This window comes from Eumetopias jubatus, unplaced genomic scaffold (assembly GCF_037043125.1).
Source record: "Eumetopias jubatus isolate StellerSeaLion01/CBP00866 unplaced genomic scaffold, mEumJub1_p1.0 scaffold_1, whole genome shotgun sequence".
Lineage (NCBI taxonomy): Eukaryota > Metazoa > Chordata > Mammalia > Carnivora > Otariidae > Eumetopias > Eumetopias jubatus.
This window is the reverse complement of record NW_028274807.1, coordinates 204,526,183-204,543,933: the sequence shown is the minus strand read 5'-3', so window position 1 is coordinate 204,543,933 and position 17,751 is coordinate 204,526,183. Positions and strand designations below refer to the sequence as shown.

Sequence of the window (17,751 nt, the reverse complement as noted above, 5' to 3'; positions counted from 1 at the left end):
CTCGTTTCTCGAAACCAACCAGGAAGGAGACTGAAAAACGGGGCTGTCCCGACAGCCAGCTCAGAAGGATAGAACCTTCCGGAAGCCCACCGCACCTAAGCGGCCTGGGCTGGCGAGGCGGCTCACGTCACCGGCGGGAGAGGAGGGGACTGGGTCGCCAGCCCGCGCTGCCTGGCTGGAAAGGTCAGGGCCGGCCGGCGTGTCTGGCGACACACGCGGGAAGCCGCGATTACGCACGCAGGCTCCCGAAGGCTCCCAGCGGGAGCCTGAGCCCTAGCGCAGAGCCGTGGGGAGGGCGGGCGCCGCGGGGGCCCAAGACCCTAAACTGCGAGACAGGGCGGTAGGACGAAGGCGTTCACCCCGCAGACCTCAGTTTGGGAGGAAAAACCGAACCGCCCGGAGCAGGAAGGGGCGGGGCCTCCAAAGGGCTAGCCGTTCGCTGCGGAGCTGGACACCTGACCCCGGCTTTTATCAAAGCCTCGCCAGACCAGGGCCCCGGAGGCTTTTATGGGCCGCTGAGTCCAGGGCCATGGGGGAGGGGAGCTGGGGACCCAGCTACCTCCCTCCCCGCCAGTCCCTCCCTTCTCGCTCCTGCCCCGCGCGTCGTCGCCAACCCCCCAACCCACCCCAGCAGCCCACATCTCTGAGAGGGGATTTCTCCAGTCCTGGGGCTTATCAGACGCCCCCAGGTCCCACTCAAACCCCATGCCCTGTCCCAGCCTGTGCCAGAGTGCTAGGCAAGCATTCTAGCTGCAGCAGGTCCCACAAGCGGTGCCTGAGGGAAAAACAATGATGGGGTGGGGGCAGGGGCAGAGCACATTCTTGAGGCGGGCTGAGTCTTAAATGTGGGTATCTGCAAGACCGCTTGGCTAGCACTTGGCAGCTCCAACAAGCGGAGTTCTCAGGCAACTCTGATCGCCCCTCCGAACAGGTCTCAACACAGTGACAATTAGAATCCGGTCCCACGGGAACCGGCTGGCACCCCATCTTGCCTCCCAGCACCAGGCCGTTCGGCAGTTCCCCTCACTTACAATAAAAAAGGACAATCAGCCCGCAGACAATGTCACAGAAACACTTTGTAAAAGTGCTGGCTCAACATCCCAGGCAAATTACCGTGGTGTGGACAGACGGTGCCCCAACTTGGAGAGGAGGTAAGAGCCTTCCTAGCACATTCTTTGAGGCAGCCGCTTGTCACAGCTTCTCAGTGAACTCTGGTGTGAATGGTGCTTACAAAGCAGGGATGGGGGGCAGGACATTGGCCACAAGGATTGGCTGCATGGGTATCACACTGCCCCCTCCCCCTCATCAACTCTCTCTACAAAGGGGCAAGGGTTACAGGTAAACCTAGTGCAGGAGGGCCACTCCCATTGCCCAGACAACGTCATTCTTAAAAAGGAAATCAAGGGACATGGAACCAGTGTCCTGTTGAAATACTTCCCCTTGGCGAGACAGGCAGCAACGCTCGAAAGGAAACTTCTCTTACCGGACTGTGATTTCCTGAGGATACCACACTCTAGATGTGCCCAGTGACTCAAAAAAAAAAAAAATATGAATTTGCAGTTTGTAGTTGTATTTGTTTTTATTCTTGTAACACAAACAGGGAGAGAGGAGGCAAAGGGGCAGGGCCCAGCAATGTCCCAGGAACAGCTTCTGTGGCATACGTTCATACGTATTTGTTTTCAAAAGGCAATCCTGAGGTCCGTGTTTCAGGAAACTCCCAAGGCTGTCAATCTCAGTGCAAACAGCTTAAAATAAAAACCTCCGGTCTGTTCACCACACGAGGATCCAACTCAAAATGCAAAACAAGCCTGTTTGGAAAGTGCCCGCCCTTAAAACAAGAGCGAGGGCTTTAAAGACACATTAAACACAGACTCTTCCAGGAATCAAGTCAGCTTGGAGACTTCAGAAAACCAAAAACACTGAATAACATATCCAACTGTAGAACTGCTGGCTTAAAAAAAAGGGGGGGTACTTTATGTAAAAAGGATCACAAAATGACAGGTGGGGAGGGGGGCTCTTCCCCAACACCTGCTTCTCTTTGTTCTGAACACACTTGTGACCTGGAGAGTAGAAACACAGCCTCAGGGAGCGGGACCAGATGCTCAGTGGCGGCTCAGTCTCTCGGGGACGGACGGAGGGTCGGCTCACTGTTTGCCCGCCTGTCGGCCCGGCTTCTTTTCCGGCTGACCTCTGCCTGTGCCTGGGATCCCACCTCGGCCCCGGCCACCAAACACACCTGTGAGACAGAGGAGGGGGCTGCAGCAGAGCCGGGTTTGGAGGCCCAGCTGAGAACGTGGGGGTGGTGCTCCAGAAAGTTCTCAGTGTTGACAAGGGACAAGACCAGCTCCCAAGGGGTATGAGGGATGCCAGGGAGGACAGAGGTCAGCTCTAAGTCACACTGGAGCTTGGGCAAGGCTTCCTGGGAGAGGGCCTGGGGCCAGGGTAGGGGGCAGTCATTAGAAGGATAGAGCCAGATGGTTTCCAGGAGGAGGGGAGCAAGACCCAGAATAGGGGCAGGACTCAGCCCAGGGGGCCGGCTACAGGCCCCCAACTCTTGAGGACCCAGGTTTCCCTCTTTCTCCAGCACTGTTCACATCCCTGGCCCAGGAGAGAAACAACTGGGAGATTCTGTGTGTCCGGCCAAGGGGTGGGGACAGGGGAGCTCCCTGCCCTCTAACCTCTGCCAGCCAGTGATGGAGCTGTGCTTCTAAGATATTTTACATGGAGCCCAAGGTAGGAGCTGTGTGGGAGGCTGAGTAATCAGGGCTAGAACACGCCCCTGCCCAGGGAGGTCCCGGAAGGACCACAGTGGCATGGGGCACAGAAAGGCACACACAGTCCCCCTTCCACCACAAACATGCAGTGGGCCTTGTCGGAATGGAGGCCCATTCCTGCAGGGGCTACCTGACCTCACCTCCCCCAGGGCAAGACCGGCTTTGCCAAGGGCAGCTCTGCCACAGGGTGAGATTTCCACCTGCTACCGAGGGCCCCATGGTCTCTCTTCAGAGTGGCCTAAGCTAATCACTCCTCCCTCCCTCCCTGCTCCTCTGGGCATCTCACTTAGCAGTGGTGGCCTCAGCACAAAGAGCCTGGCCCTCAGGTATGGAAAAGGCCCTGCTCACCCCTAGGCCTTGGCAATGTCCCCACCTGGAGTGCCCTCCAGACCTCCTCCCTCTGGCTCATTCCTGTCATGTGAGCCTCAGCTCAGGGCCGGCTCTTGTATCCTTTCTGGCCCTGCCTGTGAGCCCCCGGGGGGGGGGAGCCAGGGCCTGGCACACGGAAGGCCCCTCCAGATGGAAGAGACAAAGCCGGGGCCCCCCAAGAGGAGCGGGGTGTGTGGGGGGGGAGGGAGGGAGGGTCTGCAGATGGCCTCTAGGCTCAGGACCCAGCTGACTGCACAACAAATTGAAGTTTATGCCAGATTTATAATTTTGGTGGCTGGAGGTGGGGGTGGGTAGGATGAGGGGAGTCTATTAGAAAGGAATGAACTCGGCCTTGTGAAAAGGAGTGACAGCAGGGAAGGGGCTCGTGCCAGGCCCTGAGCTGGGATACCCGCCAGCAGCCTTGGTGAGGCGGGGACCACCAGACTCTCTCTGCAGAGGGGAAACGAGCCAGGGAGGTGGCACACCAAGCCCAGAACACCTGCCGGGAGACACAGGTGGGCATCAGACGAGGGCTCAAGCCCCAGGTCTGCACGGGCACTGCATTAGTCTGCTGGGCTGGAGCCAGGCTTCCGGAGCCCCGAGGACTGCTGCTGGGCAGAAGGGCCCAGGGGGGTGGGGGAGCCAGCACGGCCCGCCAGGGCTATTACCAGGCTTCCTGGGTTGGGGCTATGGGGCCGGGGCAGGCAGCAAAGAGCAGCCTCGGCAGCCCCGGAGGAACCCTGTGAGTCATAACCCCCAGCTCTATGGAGGGGGCTCAGAGCCAGGCCTGTGGCACCATGACGGCACCACCCAAGAATGTCAACACTGGGACGGGATGGCTGCCACGTGCTGCAGTCACCCTTCAGCTTGGGCAAGGCCTGGGCAGATGCTGCGGCCTAGCCTACTGGGGGCGGGGGGGTGGGGGGAGGGAGAGAAGGGCCTACCTCGCCCGGCACCCCCCATGCCTCGGCCCTTCTGCTGCTTCTGCTGCTGCAGGCCGCCGCGGCCACGGCCCTTAGCCACCACCTCCTCCTTGACCATGTCGATGATCTCATCGGGGATACGCAGGTACTTGATGGTGCTGCCACGGATGTAGCACTCGGGCATCCGCCAAAACTTGTCCCCATCCTGGGCGAGAGAGGGGTGAGTCTCAGATTTGGGGGGGGTCCTTGCAGCGTGGGTGCTGAGGGCAATGGCGTGTCTGTCCCCTCGTGCTCCTGTTCCCACCTGGGCCACCGTCCTAGCCCGCCTGCACGGGGCCTCACCCCTGCAAAGTTCAGTCCCAGACTTGACACGGGGGGTGGGGGGAGCTTCCTTCCAGCAGACTCTCTCCAGACTCTGGGTCCCCCTTTACCCAGGAAGGGGCAGGGAAACACATAAGCTAGTTTCCTCATCCTCAGCTTTGTTTCCTGCAGCCCAAAGCCCAGAGAAGGCTAGGGACCTTCGCACCAGGCACTGCCACACAGCCTGGCCACAGCCCAGCTCGCCCAGCCTTTTGGAACCTACCTTCTGGAACCCTCTCTATGTGCCCTGACTCATTCATTCATCCACTTATCTCCTGACAGGCTCTGAGGTGGGTGTGGGACACAAATAAGTGGGATAGAGACTCTGTGAAGAGGGCGGGAGGTGGGTGGGGAAGCAAGCCTGGGGCTGGCCAGGGGCAGCGACCAATGGTGCCAGTTTTCAGGGGAGCTAATTAAGGCCAGAGAGATTAGGAGGCTTGCAAAGTCACAGATTCCAGAGCAATGCCAACCCTGCAGGTCCTAGGACATCAACTGCCTCCCCCCACCCCCCACTCCCATGTACCCTGTGACCAGCACAAGGCCTTCCTCCACAGCCCCTCCTGCTGCCCTTGGGCAGGAGCCCGGGGCTTCTTCCTTCAGATTAGTTCTCCAGCCCCACCCCTGGTGCCCTGAGCCAGAAGTCTTGGCAGCCCTCTCCTCTCCCCACATCCCTAGAAATCAGACCAAGACACTGTCCTGCTTAGAACCCAATCAGGGCCCCCTTGGCCCAAGGACAAGGTCCAAACTCCTCAGTGTGGCTCCCAAGGGCCTGACATCCAGCCCCACCCTGGCTGCCCTCACTCAGCTCTCGATGACGTGCCTTCCAGATGGAAATTTCTGGAACACACACAGTGGGCTTCTTGCCCCCAGCACTTTGCATATGCTGTTCCCACTTTTCTGTGTCTGGCTAACTCTGACCCCCAACAGGCCTTGCTCCCAGCCTCCCTGAAAGGCCCACTCCTCATGCATGACACTCGTCAGCAGTGCCTGGGTCTGGCTGGTCTGGGCCAGCGGAGACACTCAATAGGACAAAGGGAAAGTTCAAAGGCCAACTCTTCCCAGGAATGTGCACAAGCCCCCAACCCACACAGGAACCTCATGAGGTCTCGGGGCACTCCTTTCCCAGGAAGGGCAGGCAAGGGGCCAAGTCTGTGGGGATGCAAAGTTACAGCCTGACAGAAACTGAATGATTCCATGGAAGCACAGTGCTGGGGCTGGCTGCTCAGGGCTCGGCTCTCCCTTAGCCAAGGACAGGCTGGGCCCAGCACACTCCCTACAGGAACCAGAGCTTACTCTGCATTCCATGGCAAGAGTGAGCAGCCTGAGGTAACCACTTTCCAACCAACCCTGGCTCTCCAGTGCTTTCTCAGCTTCTGGGGTGTGTGCGTCCTGCCCAGGCTGCCTGCTGCCCAAGGGAGGAGCTGCGAGCACCTGTTTACAGGTGAGGAGGCTGGACAGCCCAAGTGACACTGAACCTCACAGCAGCCTCTCCTTCCAACCAGCAGGTCACAGAGGGAGACTACCCAGGAGGAGCTACGTGTCCAGTCTCCGTTGGCTACGGAGGTCGGCTGACCTTGCTCTGTGAACCGGTGGTTGCTTCCAGGTCCCAGAGGTGGACACAGACCTACTGGCCACGCGCTCGGCTGTGCACTGTGGCAATGGCTGCTACAGCCACACTGGAGCTGCTTGGACCCCTGCCACCACAAGTGCGGCCTGAAAACCAGGAGGAAGTTTCTAGTGGAAGCCGTCCCACAATGTACCATCACAAGAAACGGGGCACAGAGCCACACAGGTGAGGGGAGACAGTCACCCTTACCAGTCTGCCTGTTGGGATGGGAACCATCCAGGGGGACGGACCAGGCGTAAGACGGGCTGCCTAGGGCTCTGCTGTACTCTGGTATGGCAAGGCTCAGGGGCACCTGCCCATGGGCTCAAGACAGCCCCATCCTGGCTGGGCCCTCCCACACCTTCCTCCCCTGTAACATAGGGTGCTGCTGTCAACAGGGGGATGGAGACTGGAATCAAGGCAGAAGGCAAGCCCTAGCCGACCCCAGCACAGGTTCACAGGAGGGAGCCCTGCCTTCACCACGGTCACCATCCTCATTGCTCTGTGGCTCATCCTGAGGGCTGGGAAGGCCTGTGACCCTAGAGAACTGTCCCCCAGCCCTGGCCCACCCAGTGGTGCTCCTGGCCCTGCACTTCCTGGTTTCAGGCCTCAGGAGATAAACAAGTCTCCTGCTCCACAGGGCCACAGGGCCACCCTCGCCCCCTGGTGGCCTGGATATCCCATGGCCACACCACTCTGGCCTGCTTGGCCGGTGATGTCCACAGCCAGGACCAAAGGCAGCAGAGGCTGACAAGGAAGGTCAGGCCTGTTTTGTACACTTGGGATCTGTAGCCAGAAGTGCCCCCCAAGCCTAAGTCCTTCTTGTTTAGGATTGGCACGAGCCACAGGGGATGGGGCAGCATCCCCATTAGGTGCAAAGTCCAGGGTACTAGCGGGCGCGCAGCCCCACCCTTCTGCCCCCTCCACACCCCTCCCAGTCCCTCAGGCCCCGCCCCTAAGTCCCACCCCTTCCATAAGCCTCACCCTGGTAGGATGACCTGGCTGAGCTATGCCCCTCCCTACTCCTCCCACAAGGGCAGGGAGGGGCTTTCACTCCACTGAGGATGCCGAGGCTCCTTAAGCCCCAGGTGCATGTTGGGAACTTGGCGGCCATGCTGCCCCCAGGCAGTGGGCACAGACTCGGGCGCAGGGCACTCACCCTGGATGTACAGATCACCTCTCGAAGGTTAATGTTCATCCAGTTATCACAGCTCACCAGGTGCCCATTGTATGTCTCCCCATTTTTGAGTTCCACCAACTGGAAGAGAAATGGCCCCAAGTCAGCCATAGGCCCCAAGGGAAGGGCAGCCCTACCCCTAAGAGCTGGGTGACTACCGCCTGGGCCTCATTCAGACATGGGACCTCGTGGGACCCGGTGGCCACAGCACATGGTGCCTAGTACTGCCCCACCCCCCGCCCCCAGTGGCCCATCTTACAGGCGACATGTTCTGCATCCTCTGTACATTTTGCTGGGCATTGTAGTCTTCCATGATGAAACTGGGTTTTGTTTGTGCAAACAAACAAAAAGCAAAAAAAACCACCAAAAAATCCTCTACAAATCTTTCAAGGAAAGAGCGAGGTTAGGGTAACAGTGGCTGCTGACTCAGAACAGCCAGGAGGGCACATGTCAGTTGGTCCAGGCAGGTGCCCCGGGGCAGGTGTTCTTTGACAGCATGTGTGTGAGCTTTGGTGGTCTGAAAACACCTTTTCAGTCCAACAATTACTCATCTATTTTAATGTGCTCTGGGAAAACAAGCAGGTAGCCCATCACTCTGAAGATAAGTGGAGACTTAAAAAAAGAATCGACTCAGGTATTTGACCAAGAGAAATAAAGACAAACATCCAGGCAAAAATGTGTGCACAGGGGCGCCAGGGTGCCTCACTTGGTTAAGCGTCTGCCTTGGGCTCAGGTCATGATCCCAGGATCCAGGGATCGAGCCCCATGTTGGGCTCCCTGCTTAGCAGGGAGTCTTCTCCCTTTCCCTCTGCCCCTCCCCCCGCTTGTGCATGCTCTCTCTCAAATAAATGAAAAATAAAATTAAAAAAAAATGTGTGCACAAATGTTCATTGCAACCAAAATATTCACTAACAGACAAGAAGTAGAAACAACCCAAATGTCCATCATCAGCAGACAAGTGGATACACAAAATGCGGTATGTCCATACAATGTGCTATCACATGGCCAGGGCCATCGGGAATGAAGCCCCGACATGCTACAGGTTGGCTGAACCTCAAAAAACATCATGCAGAGCTGAAGAAGCCAGACACAAAAGGCCACACAGCATATGATCCCATTTACAGGAAATGTTTAGGACAGGCAAATCCATAGAGACAAAAAGCAGATTAATAGTTGCCAAGGACTGAGGAAAGGCGATGGGGACTGCTAATGGGGTTTCCTTCTGGGGTGATGGAATGTTCTGGAACTACACTGAGGTGGTAGTTTACAACGCTGTGAATGTACTAAATACCCGAGTTGTATGTGTTAAAAGGCTGAACTGTAAAGGCGCCTGACTGGCTCAGTCAGAAGCGCGTGCGACTCTTGATCTCAGGATTGTGAATTCAAGCCCCATGTTGGGTGTAGAGATTACTTAAATAAAAGAATAAGAACTTCAAAAGAAAAAAAAAGGTTGAACTGTATGGTTTGTGAATTATATATCGGAATAAAAAAGAGAAAGAGAACAGAACATAGTGACACACTGTATCATGAAGGGCAAAAGTCGTTTAGGGAATAACGTGTGTTATGTGGTCCTATCTGTGTTTTTCTGTTTTTTGTTTTTTTAAGGTTTTTTATTTCTTTTTCTTTTTTTTTATTTTTAAAATGTTTTATTTATTTATTCATGAGAGTCAGAGAGAGAGAGAGAGAGAGAGAGAGGCAGAGGCAGAGGGAGAAGCAGGCTCCCCACCTAGCAGGGAGCCCGATGCGGGACTCGATCCCAGGACCCTGGGATCATGACCTGAGCCGAAGGCAGACGCTTAACCATCTGAGTCACCCAGGCGCCCCTAAGGTTTTTTATTTCTTTATTTGACAGAGAGAGAGCACAAGCAGGGGGAACAGCAGGCAGAGGGAGAGGGAGAAGCAGGCTCTGCTGAGCAAGGAGCCCGATGTGGGGCTCGATCCCAGGACCCTGGGATCATGACCTGAGCCAAAGGCAGATGCTTAACGGACTGAGCCACCCAGGCACCCCAATCCCATCTGTGTTTTTAAAAAATCACATTCGTGTTTCTACACATATGTTAAGCCTGGATGTGCAAGGTGCCTGGCTGGCTCAGTCGGTGGAGCATGCAACTCTTGATCTTCACTCTGTGAGTTCAAGCCCCATGTTGGGCATGGACCTTACTTTAAAAAAAAAAAAAAAAAAAAAAGTTGTCTGAACCAGCATGTATCAAAGATATCGTTAATTTGTTGGCAAGAGTAATGAAGAGGAGTTTCTAGTTTCTAAGGACCTCTAGTGTTTGACATTTTTAATAAGCATGTATTACTTTTATAAGCAGCAGAACTAAGAGCAGGTCCTGACATGCATAGGAGGGAGAAGAGAATAAGCTGCTGTCTTGTGGGCAGGGAGGAAGCCGGTCTGGCTGGAGGCACCTCACCCTTTGCCCAGTGTCCCTGTCCCTGTTCTGAGGCTGGTTCCCGCTGAAAACTTGCTGCCCTTGACAGGCATGTACTCACCATGGGATGATTCTGAGCCGTCTTCAGCAGCGACAGGGGAAGCTGGAAGGCAAACAAAGACACATAACTTGTCTGATCAGCACTGAGGGGCCCCGGCCCTTGGGCAGGGCTGGGACTCCAATCTCACAAATCTGCCAGCTCATCACTGCGCTGGGGGTGCAGGAACACATGGCCCTGACCCCCGACAGAAAATGTGTGCTCCTAACTCTGCCCAACCCCAGGACACATACCTGCCTCCCAGTTTAGGAAATAAAGCCTGGAATACTCCCCCACACCCAATCTCAGAGGCAGCAGTCATCTGGTCTTGGTGCTGACCATTCTGGGCCTTTCTTTACAACTCATGTTGCCTATATTCACACCTTTGACAGGAAAGGGCCTAGCCTTCCACGCTTATCACGAGTGCCAGAGCACAAGGATCCTTCTGCAGCTTGCCTTTTTTGCTCAACTGATGTTTCTCTCATTCAGAGCGCCTGGGTGGCTCAGTTGGTTAAGCGTCTGACTTCGGCTCAGGTGGTGATCACAGAGTCTTGGGACTGAGCCCTGTGTCAGGCCCTGTGCTCAGTGGGGAGTCTGCTTGTCCCTCTCCCATTGCCCCTCCCTCCCCACGCATGCACGGGCCCTCGCTCTCTCATATAAATAGAATCTTTTTTTTTTTTAAATAGATGCAGCTTTCTTTTTCATCCTCATATACAGTTGTCGTCACACCCACTTTACAGATGGGGATACTGAGGCTTAAGAGACTGAGGGACTGGGGTGCCTGGGTGACTCAGTTGTTAAGCGTCTGCCTTTGGCTCAGGTCATGATCCTGGGGCCCTGGGATTGAGCCCCACATTGGGCTCCCTCCTCCATGGGAAGTCTGCTTCTCCCTCTCCCACTCCCCCTGCTTGTGTTCCTTCTCTCGCTTTGTCTCTGTCAAATAAATAAAATCTTAAAAAAAAAGAGAGAGACTGAGGGACTTGCCTGCCACTATAAAGCTAGTAAGAGATAGAGCCTGGCTTGACCCCATCCGCTGGAAGTCAGCTCATGCTGAGCCCACGCCTCGAAGGGCAGCCCTGACTGGACCAAGAGGGATTCGGCCAGGCTGTTGGGTAGCAACCTCGATCTAAGGTGGCTACATCTAAACTGGGTTTTCAGTGAGAAAATTCATCAGGTAAGGCGAAAAACATTCCAGAAAAAAAAAATCTGTCGTTACTACAAGTAACAGCATATGAGAGATGCAATCTTTTAAAAAACTCACCCACATACAGTCAGCTTTCAAGATATTAAAAAATCAGCTCTTTTCATTTTGGGAACATAAATCACGACCCATACAACACTGGAGCCTGCTTCTCAGTCTCCAGGAGGGTGACTCAGGTGGCAGTGCTTGGGTCCAGGATCCAATGATAGCCCATCCAGCAAGGCCAAATGAAGGTTCTGGTCTAAGGGTCCCACATATGAGACACTCACTGCCTCAGGGAGGACGGGAGCTTCACTGCACCTTGCACTGGCTTTGGAATTCTGTCAGCCTGACCCCCAGAAGCTCGCTGCAGGGGAGTCTCGGCCTGCCCTCACACTCCCGATGCAGGCCAGCTGCTTCTCTAGGTGGGGGGCACTGGAGGCCAGAAATGGCCAACTCCCACAGGACGGCTCCTGTGGAAAGGCCTGAGGGGGATTCCCACAGCCCACAACCTTTCCTGAGAAGAGCCGCCTAGGGGAGGTCCAGTGGCGGCAGGAAGCCAGGCCCAAGCCCACTTCCTGCACTGGCTTCCTGGTAAAAAGGAAGAAGGGGCCACGTGGAGAAGGGGTGACTGCTCAGAGGAGGAGAGGCAAGCAGGCTGGGGGGGCCCCGACCTAGCCAACCTGCGGCTCCTGCCCTCTCATTTGGAATTCATCTGTGCGATGGTACCCAGGGGTAGAGAGCCATGGGTCCGACTCACACACGGAGGCCATAAGCCTCAGTCGCCTTTTACTGTGGCGAAGCCTCAGGCTTTCCTGAGCAAGCCTGTTCTCTTGTGTCCAAGATGGGAATGTGGACCAGAGCGAAGACACACTCAGGTCTTCCTCCCAGATCGCCTGAGACGGGACAGAGCAAGGTTGGGCCTGGAAGGCGAGAATGAAGACGGATTCAGCACTGAGAGGCAGAGAGGTAAAGCCAAGGCCCCTCTAGACGAGGGACCAGTGGCCAGAGCAGGAGGGACCTTCCCAGGGACACCACGACAAGATCCTGAGACAGCCCATGAAAGTAAGCTGAAGCCTGTCAGCAGGGGCCCCACAGGAGTCCTTTTATGGTGTGCGCAGCTTCTGTGCCCATGCTGGCCTCTCTCCTGTCCCAGCTACTGGCAGCACAGCCCTGGAGAACCCAGAGCTTCCTTGGCTGTCACGGGCAGCGCACTATTCACAAAGCAGCTGAGAGGATGTCTAAGACACAGAAGTGACCAACACCTGCTCCCAACACTCCCCTGCGCATCTAACTCCCCCAACGAGTCACAAGGCCAAGCCGCCTCCAGCCAAAGTGGCCCAGTTTGTTTCTCACTAGCCACACCCAATCCTGCCGTCTGACCTTTGTTCCTGCAGTTCCTTCCGCCTGGGTTGTCCTTCCCCAGGCTGGTGGCTGCTCACATGTCACCTCTTACCTCGCTTGGCCAGGCCCTCATAATAACCTCATCTAGGGGTTGAGATTTCCACCTGGGCCACCCCCTGCTGCTTCCATTATAGGACACAGCCAGTCTCTAATTATCTTGTTTATTACGTCTCCCTGGCCAGACTGGAAAACTCAGAGGGTGTGGACTTTGTCCAGTGCCGAACTCAGGGCCAGGGACTCGAGAGGGACTCGGTAAATATTTGCTGAACAAATACACAAGAAAATGCACACACCATCCAGGGAGGCACATGGCGTGGGTGGGATACCTGCCCCACCCCACAGATAAGAAAAGGAGAGGCCCAGGGGCACCTGGGTGGCTCAGTCAGTTGAGCATTTGCCTTGGCTCAGGTTATGATCCCAGGGTCTTGGCATGGAGCCCCGCGTAGGACTCCTTGCTCAGTGGGGAGCCTGCTTCTCCCTCACCCTTTGCCTGCCACTGCCCCTGCTTGTGCTCTCTGTCAAATAAATACATAAAAAAAAAAAAAAAGGAGAGGCTCAGTTGGGTAGAGGTGGTATTGGGGACAGTCCTCCAAGGCGGCGTGGCCTGGAGCAGTGTCCACATCTTGCCATTTTCCAGACCCTCATCCCCAAACTGCTGGAGACAGAGCAGAGAGGAGGGGAAGATTCCCCGAGAACTTAAAAAACTTGGTTGGGAAGAAGTTCTTGAAGGTGCCAAGGGAGATGGGACGGGCTAGGACACTGTTCAGAAGACAGGGCCATCTGGAGTTGGGAAAGTCAAAAGCTTCAGGAAAGAGCATCCTTTCGTCTGGGCTTTTTCAGAATGTCTAGGATCTGGTTGTCAGGTCTAGACCAATCTAAGACTAGACCAGATGGCTTCCTGAGGCTCCCAATTCAGGAAGCTGTTATGGAGACCCCTCCCAAACACACACACCCTCAGACCCCTGCTTCCTGCCCCATCATGACCTTGGGGAACTGGGAGTCTGTCATGCCTTGTCCCTTCCTGGCATTCTTCAGGCTGAAAAAGAGTCTGTTCTTTGCACAAGTACTGTTCTAGGCTCTAGGAATATATCAGGGATAAAATAAAAGAGCCTGTTTCCAAGGAACTTAAGGGGGAAGGTAGCTTCCAGTTCTGCCCATCCCCCTCAGGCCAACTCTGCCCTCCAGCAGAGGAACCCACTACCTCTCTCATTTCCTGCACCAGCCAGCAGTATTTAGTACAAACCTCTACTAACCTTAAGCTCTGAGAAACATGCAATGACCCTGAGAGAGAGACTGGTGCTGATGGGCCAGACACTCTCCTAGGAGGCCTGGCTCTGAATTTCTGTATGGTCCTGCTTCCCTGTCTATCCATCTTCTTTTTTTTTTTTTTTTAAGGTAACCTCTAGGCCCGACGAGGGGCTTGAACTCACTACCCCCGAGATCAAGAGTCCCAGGCTCTCAGCCAGACGCACCTCCCTGTCTAAACATTGAAGGCAGGGGCACTCTCTCTGACCCAAATCCAGAACTTTCAGGATCTGAGAGCAGCATGGTCCTGGAGAGGCTTCCCGGCAGGGCCTCAATTTTCCTTCACCGAACTGGAAGGATACAGTTAAGTCCACTCCTGGCTCAAAATGCTCCCTTCTCCAGAAACGACATCCAGTGTGATCCAGGGAGATGGCAAACCCGCTCTCTGGGTCTGCTTTTCCAGCCTTAAAATGAGAGACACAGATGACTGTGCTAACATTCTAAAGGCCCTTGCAAGTCCTGTAATTCTCAAAACCGGTTTAATTTGAGAACTCAGATCGGCCCTCTGTCGCTCCACTTTTCCAATATATGAAGTTAGACTGGGTCGGATGCACTCGGAGCCACTCCCCTGCCCGAATTCACTCTTCGGTATTCACCGGACCCTTTGGCGGTCCCCTCTCAGGCCTCAGTTTCCCCATCTGCAAGGTGGAAAGATTGCAGGTAGGCTGACACATTGATTACACGTTCGTCCAATTCTAAGTCCCCCGAGACTGACAGGCTGGATGCTCTGGGAAACCTCCCTGCCCTCTCCGGCCTGTGTCCCCGTCTGGGGCCGGGGGGCAGAAACGAGGCCCTGACTGCATGCTAGCTCCGCGTCGCCCCTGCCTCAACGCCCGCCCCGAGGGCCCTCGGCGGCCGCGTTCCCCGCCTCCCGGAGAGACCTGCCACCGCCTTGCCCTCACCATGCTGTCGGCGGGGAGCAGGCTCGCCGACCACTTCCGCCGCCGCCGCCGCCGCCGCTCACGCGCCCGCCGGTAGCCGCCCTGCCGCGCGCCACTAGGCTGAAATGAAGTGGCAGCGACACGAGCCAGTCAGCGCACGGCTCGAGGTAAGAGCACCCAATCCGCGCGGTGTAGGGAGGGATCAGCTAGACACCACCGGCAAGGTTGGCTGTGTTTTTCACTGGAGGGTAAGAGAAAGGGCCGTAAAGTGTCGACGTGAGTGCTGAAAAAGGGGGCGGAGCCAGTGCAAGAGGCCTTGTGGGTAAAGGCGCATGCGCAGGTGAAATTCTCGCCGATCTCTTGGGCTCCACCCTGTGGGCAAAGCTGGATATTGCTACAATTTGCAAAGGAAGAAATTGAGGCGCCGTGGTTATTGGGTTGTGTCTAATGCCCCCCTTAGGGCTCCTACAGTTCGGATTCTCATTACTGTAGTCGATGCTTATCCAGGGCACGCCTTTTGGTAGGTTGGAATCCCGGCTGTGCCCCTCTGAACCTCAGTTTTGCCCCTTTGTAAAATTGGTTTAATGATAGCGTCTGTCCGAGGTTGTAGTGAGGATGAAATGAGTTAAGCCAGGTAAAAGCACTTAGAACAGCGTCTAGGGCGCCTGGGTGGCTCAGTCGTTAAGCGTCTGCCTTCGGCTCAGGGTCATGATCCCAGGGTCCTGGGATGGAGCCCCGCATCGGGCTCCCTGCTCCACGGGAAGCCCGCTTCTCCCTCCCCCACTCGCCCTGCTTGTGTTCCCTCTCTCGCTGTGTCTCTCTCTGTCAAATAAAGAAATAAAATCTTAAAAAACAAAAATACAGCGTCTAGCACAAACGGAGCACTTAGTACCCAGGCGAGTGATAGTTATTGAGCACCTGCTATGTGCCTGTTTCTGGATACACACAGCGACCAAACCAGACGAAACTGGCCCTCCTGGGATTTAGGAGCCCACTGGGGAGACAGATGATAAGCAAAATAGATAGGTAAATGTATTATTTTCCTTGGGTTGCCATAGCAAATTACCACAAACTGGGCGGCTTAAAACAATAGAACTCGATTCATGAGTCTGAAATCGAGGAATCAGCAGGGTTGGTTCCTTCTGAAGATTCTGAGGGACAATTTGTCCCATACTTCTCTCCCAGCTTCTGGTGGCTGTCAGCAATCTCATAGTTCCTTGGTCCCCAGAAATATCAATCTCTGCCACTGTCTTCACATGGCTTTCTTTGTGTGTCGCCCTATCTCAAGTCTTCCTCTCCTTTTCTTATAAGGACATTCTCTTATTATGCCCACCCTAGATCCAGGATAAAATAATCTTGAGATCCTTAATTACATTTGCAAAGACTTTATTTCAAAAAAAGGTCCTATTCACAGGTATGGGGGTTAGAACTTACCTATGTTATGTTAGAACATCTTTTTAGGGGACACTTCTCAACCCACTACACCAAGTAATTACCAATTGGATGATCATCAAGGATTCCTTCCTCTGTCTTGACTTTCATGCATGCCTTGACCTTCAAGCCTGTAAATAAGCAATAGGTGCTCTCTCCCAGTGACTGCCCTTCTCCAGGTCTCCTGAGTGTCAGCATTGGCTTGAGAGCCTTTCTTTTCTTTTTTATATTTTTTAAAGATTTTATTTATTTAAGAGATTGAAAGCGAGAGAACACACGCGGGGGAGAGGGAGAAGCAGACTCTCCCCTGGGCAGGTAGCCCGATGTGGGGCTGGATCCCAGGACCCTGGGATTATGATCTGAGCTGAAGGCAGACGCTTAACCGACTGACCCACCCAGGAAGGCTGCTTAATTTATAAACAGCAGAAACTGGGGTTCAGTGAACTGTCTCAACACAACATGGTGGCACAAGTAGGAAGAAAATCATGTGCTGGTACACTACTTTTCTGACTTTTCTTGACTTCTATGTGTAGTCTTTCTCCTTTTGCCCAATTAGCAAACTCCTATTCATCCTTGAAAACTCTGCTTGGGTGACCCCGTGTGGCAGAATGCGACACTGCAGTTTTTGTCAGCCCTTTCAACATAGGGGTGGCCAATCAGAGTTGGCCATCCCCCTGGCCATAGTGATTGGTTAAAGGAGGAGCATGTGACCAACCAAGGCCAATTAGGTCTTCCTTGGGAGTGATACTGAGGCAGCAGAAGAGCGCTCTCGGAGGAGGTTGTTTAAAAGCGAGATAGTGAAAGCCTAGGATTGATTTTCTGGATGAAGCTTTCTGCAGGATGAATCCAGCGTATACTTACAGCTACTGTGTGGAAAAGGAGGCATGGTGTGAGCCCCTGGATCCAGCTATACCTGAAGCTGTAAGGCGTGCCTTTCCACTTATATGAGCCCAAAAAGTTGTCCTTTATTGCTTAATTCGCTTGGAGTTTGGACTCTGTCCCTGGCAATTGGCATAATGTGCACTAATGTGTAGCTGCTCTGAGAGCACTTCAATGACTGCCCCCCAAATCTAATCATTCCTTCTCTTTACTTTGAACCTTAGTAGCTTGCACTGATTTTCATCATACCTGGTTTGTGCCACATTGTCATTGCTTGCTTGCACACTTAAGCCTTCTCAACTCTGACTTGTAGAAACAAAAATATGAGAGTTTGCATGGGCCAGTTTGCGACTGTCAGTCCAGTTCCTTACCCCCTCTCGTCATGGACACACGACCCAGGCCCAACCAGTCAGAGAGCTTCCCTGGGACGGTTCTGAAACTGCAGAGCTGGAGTAATGTGAGTCAGGTACAGACACGGCAGTCTCTTCAGAATCTTGGCCCAGTTTAATCCTGGACTCAGCCATACCTGATGCTTCATAAATCTACATCTTTCCTTATCCCTTTTTTCTTTTTTTTTAAAGATTTATTTATTTATTTATTTATTTATTTATTTATTTATTTATTTATTTATCTGAGAGAGAGAGTACACGAGAGGGGGGAGGGTCAGAGGGAGAAGCCGCTTCCCGCTGAGCAGGGAGGTCGATGCGGGACTCGATCCCGGGACTCCAGGATCATGACCTGAGCCAAAGACAGTCGCCTAACCAACTGAGCTACCCAGGCGCCCCTTTCCTTATCCCTTGAACCAATTATGCTATTTTTTCCAATCCACTTTAAATTGTATTTCTGACAGCAAAAACCTCAAGAGTGCAGGTCAATGTACCTATCAAATTTTTTTTTAAAGATTTTATTTATTTATTCATGAGAGACAGAGAGAGAGAGAAGCAGAGGGAGAAGCAGGCTCCCAAGGAGCAGGGAGCCCGATGCAGGACTCTA

At 54.2% G+C, this 17,751-nt stretch overlaps 1 protein-coding gene across 1 annotated transcript in view; it reads right to left on the bottom strand.

The window, feature by feature from the left end:
- Positions 1-1,553: 1,553 nt before the first annotated feature.
- Positions 1,554-17,751, bottom strand: part of LSM4 (LSM4 homolog, U6 small nuclear RNA and mRNA degradation associated) — a 23,523-nt gene continuing 7,325 nt past the window's right edge. Inside the window, 6 exon segments of the mRNA XM_028087099.2 lie at positions 1,554-2,236; positions 4,088-4,271; positions 7,192-7,290; positions 9,703-9,744; positions 14,470-14,576; positions 14,579-14,654. Coding sequence (XP_027942900.2) covers positions 2,145-2,236; positions 4,088-4,271; positions 7,192-7,290; positions 9,703-9,744; positions 14,470-14,576; positions 14,579-14,654 — 600 coding nt within the window. The 3' untranslated portion in view covers positions 1,554-2,144.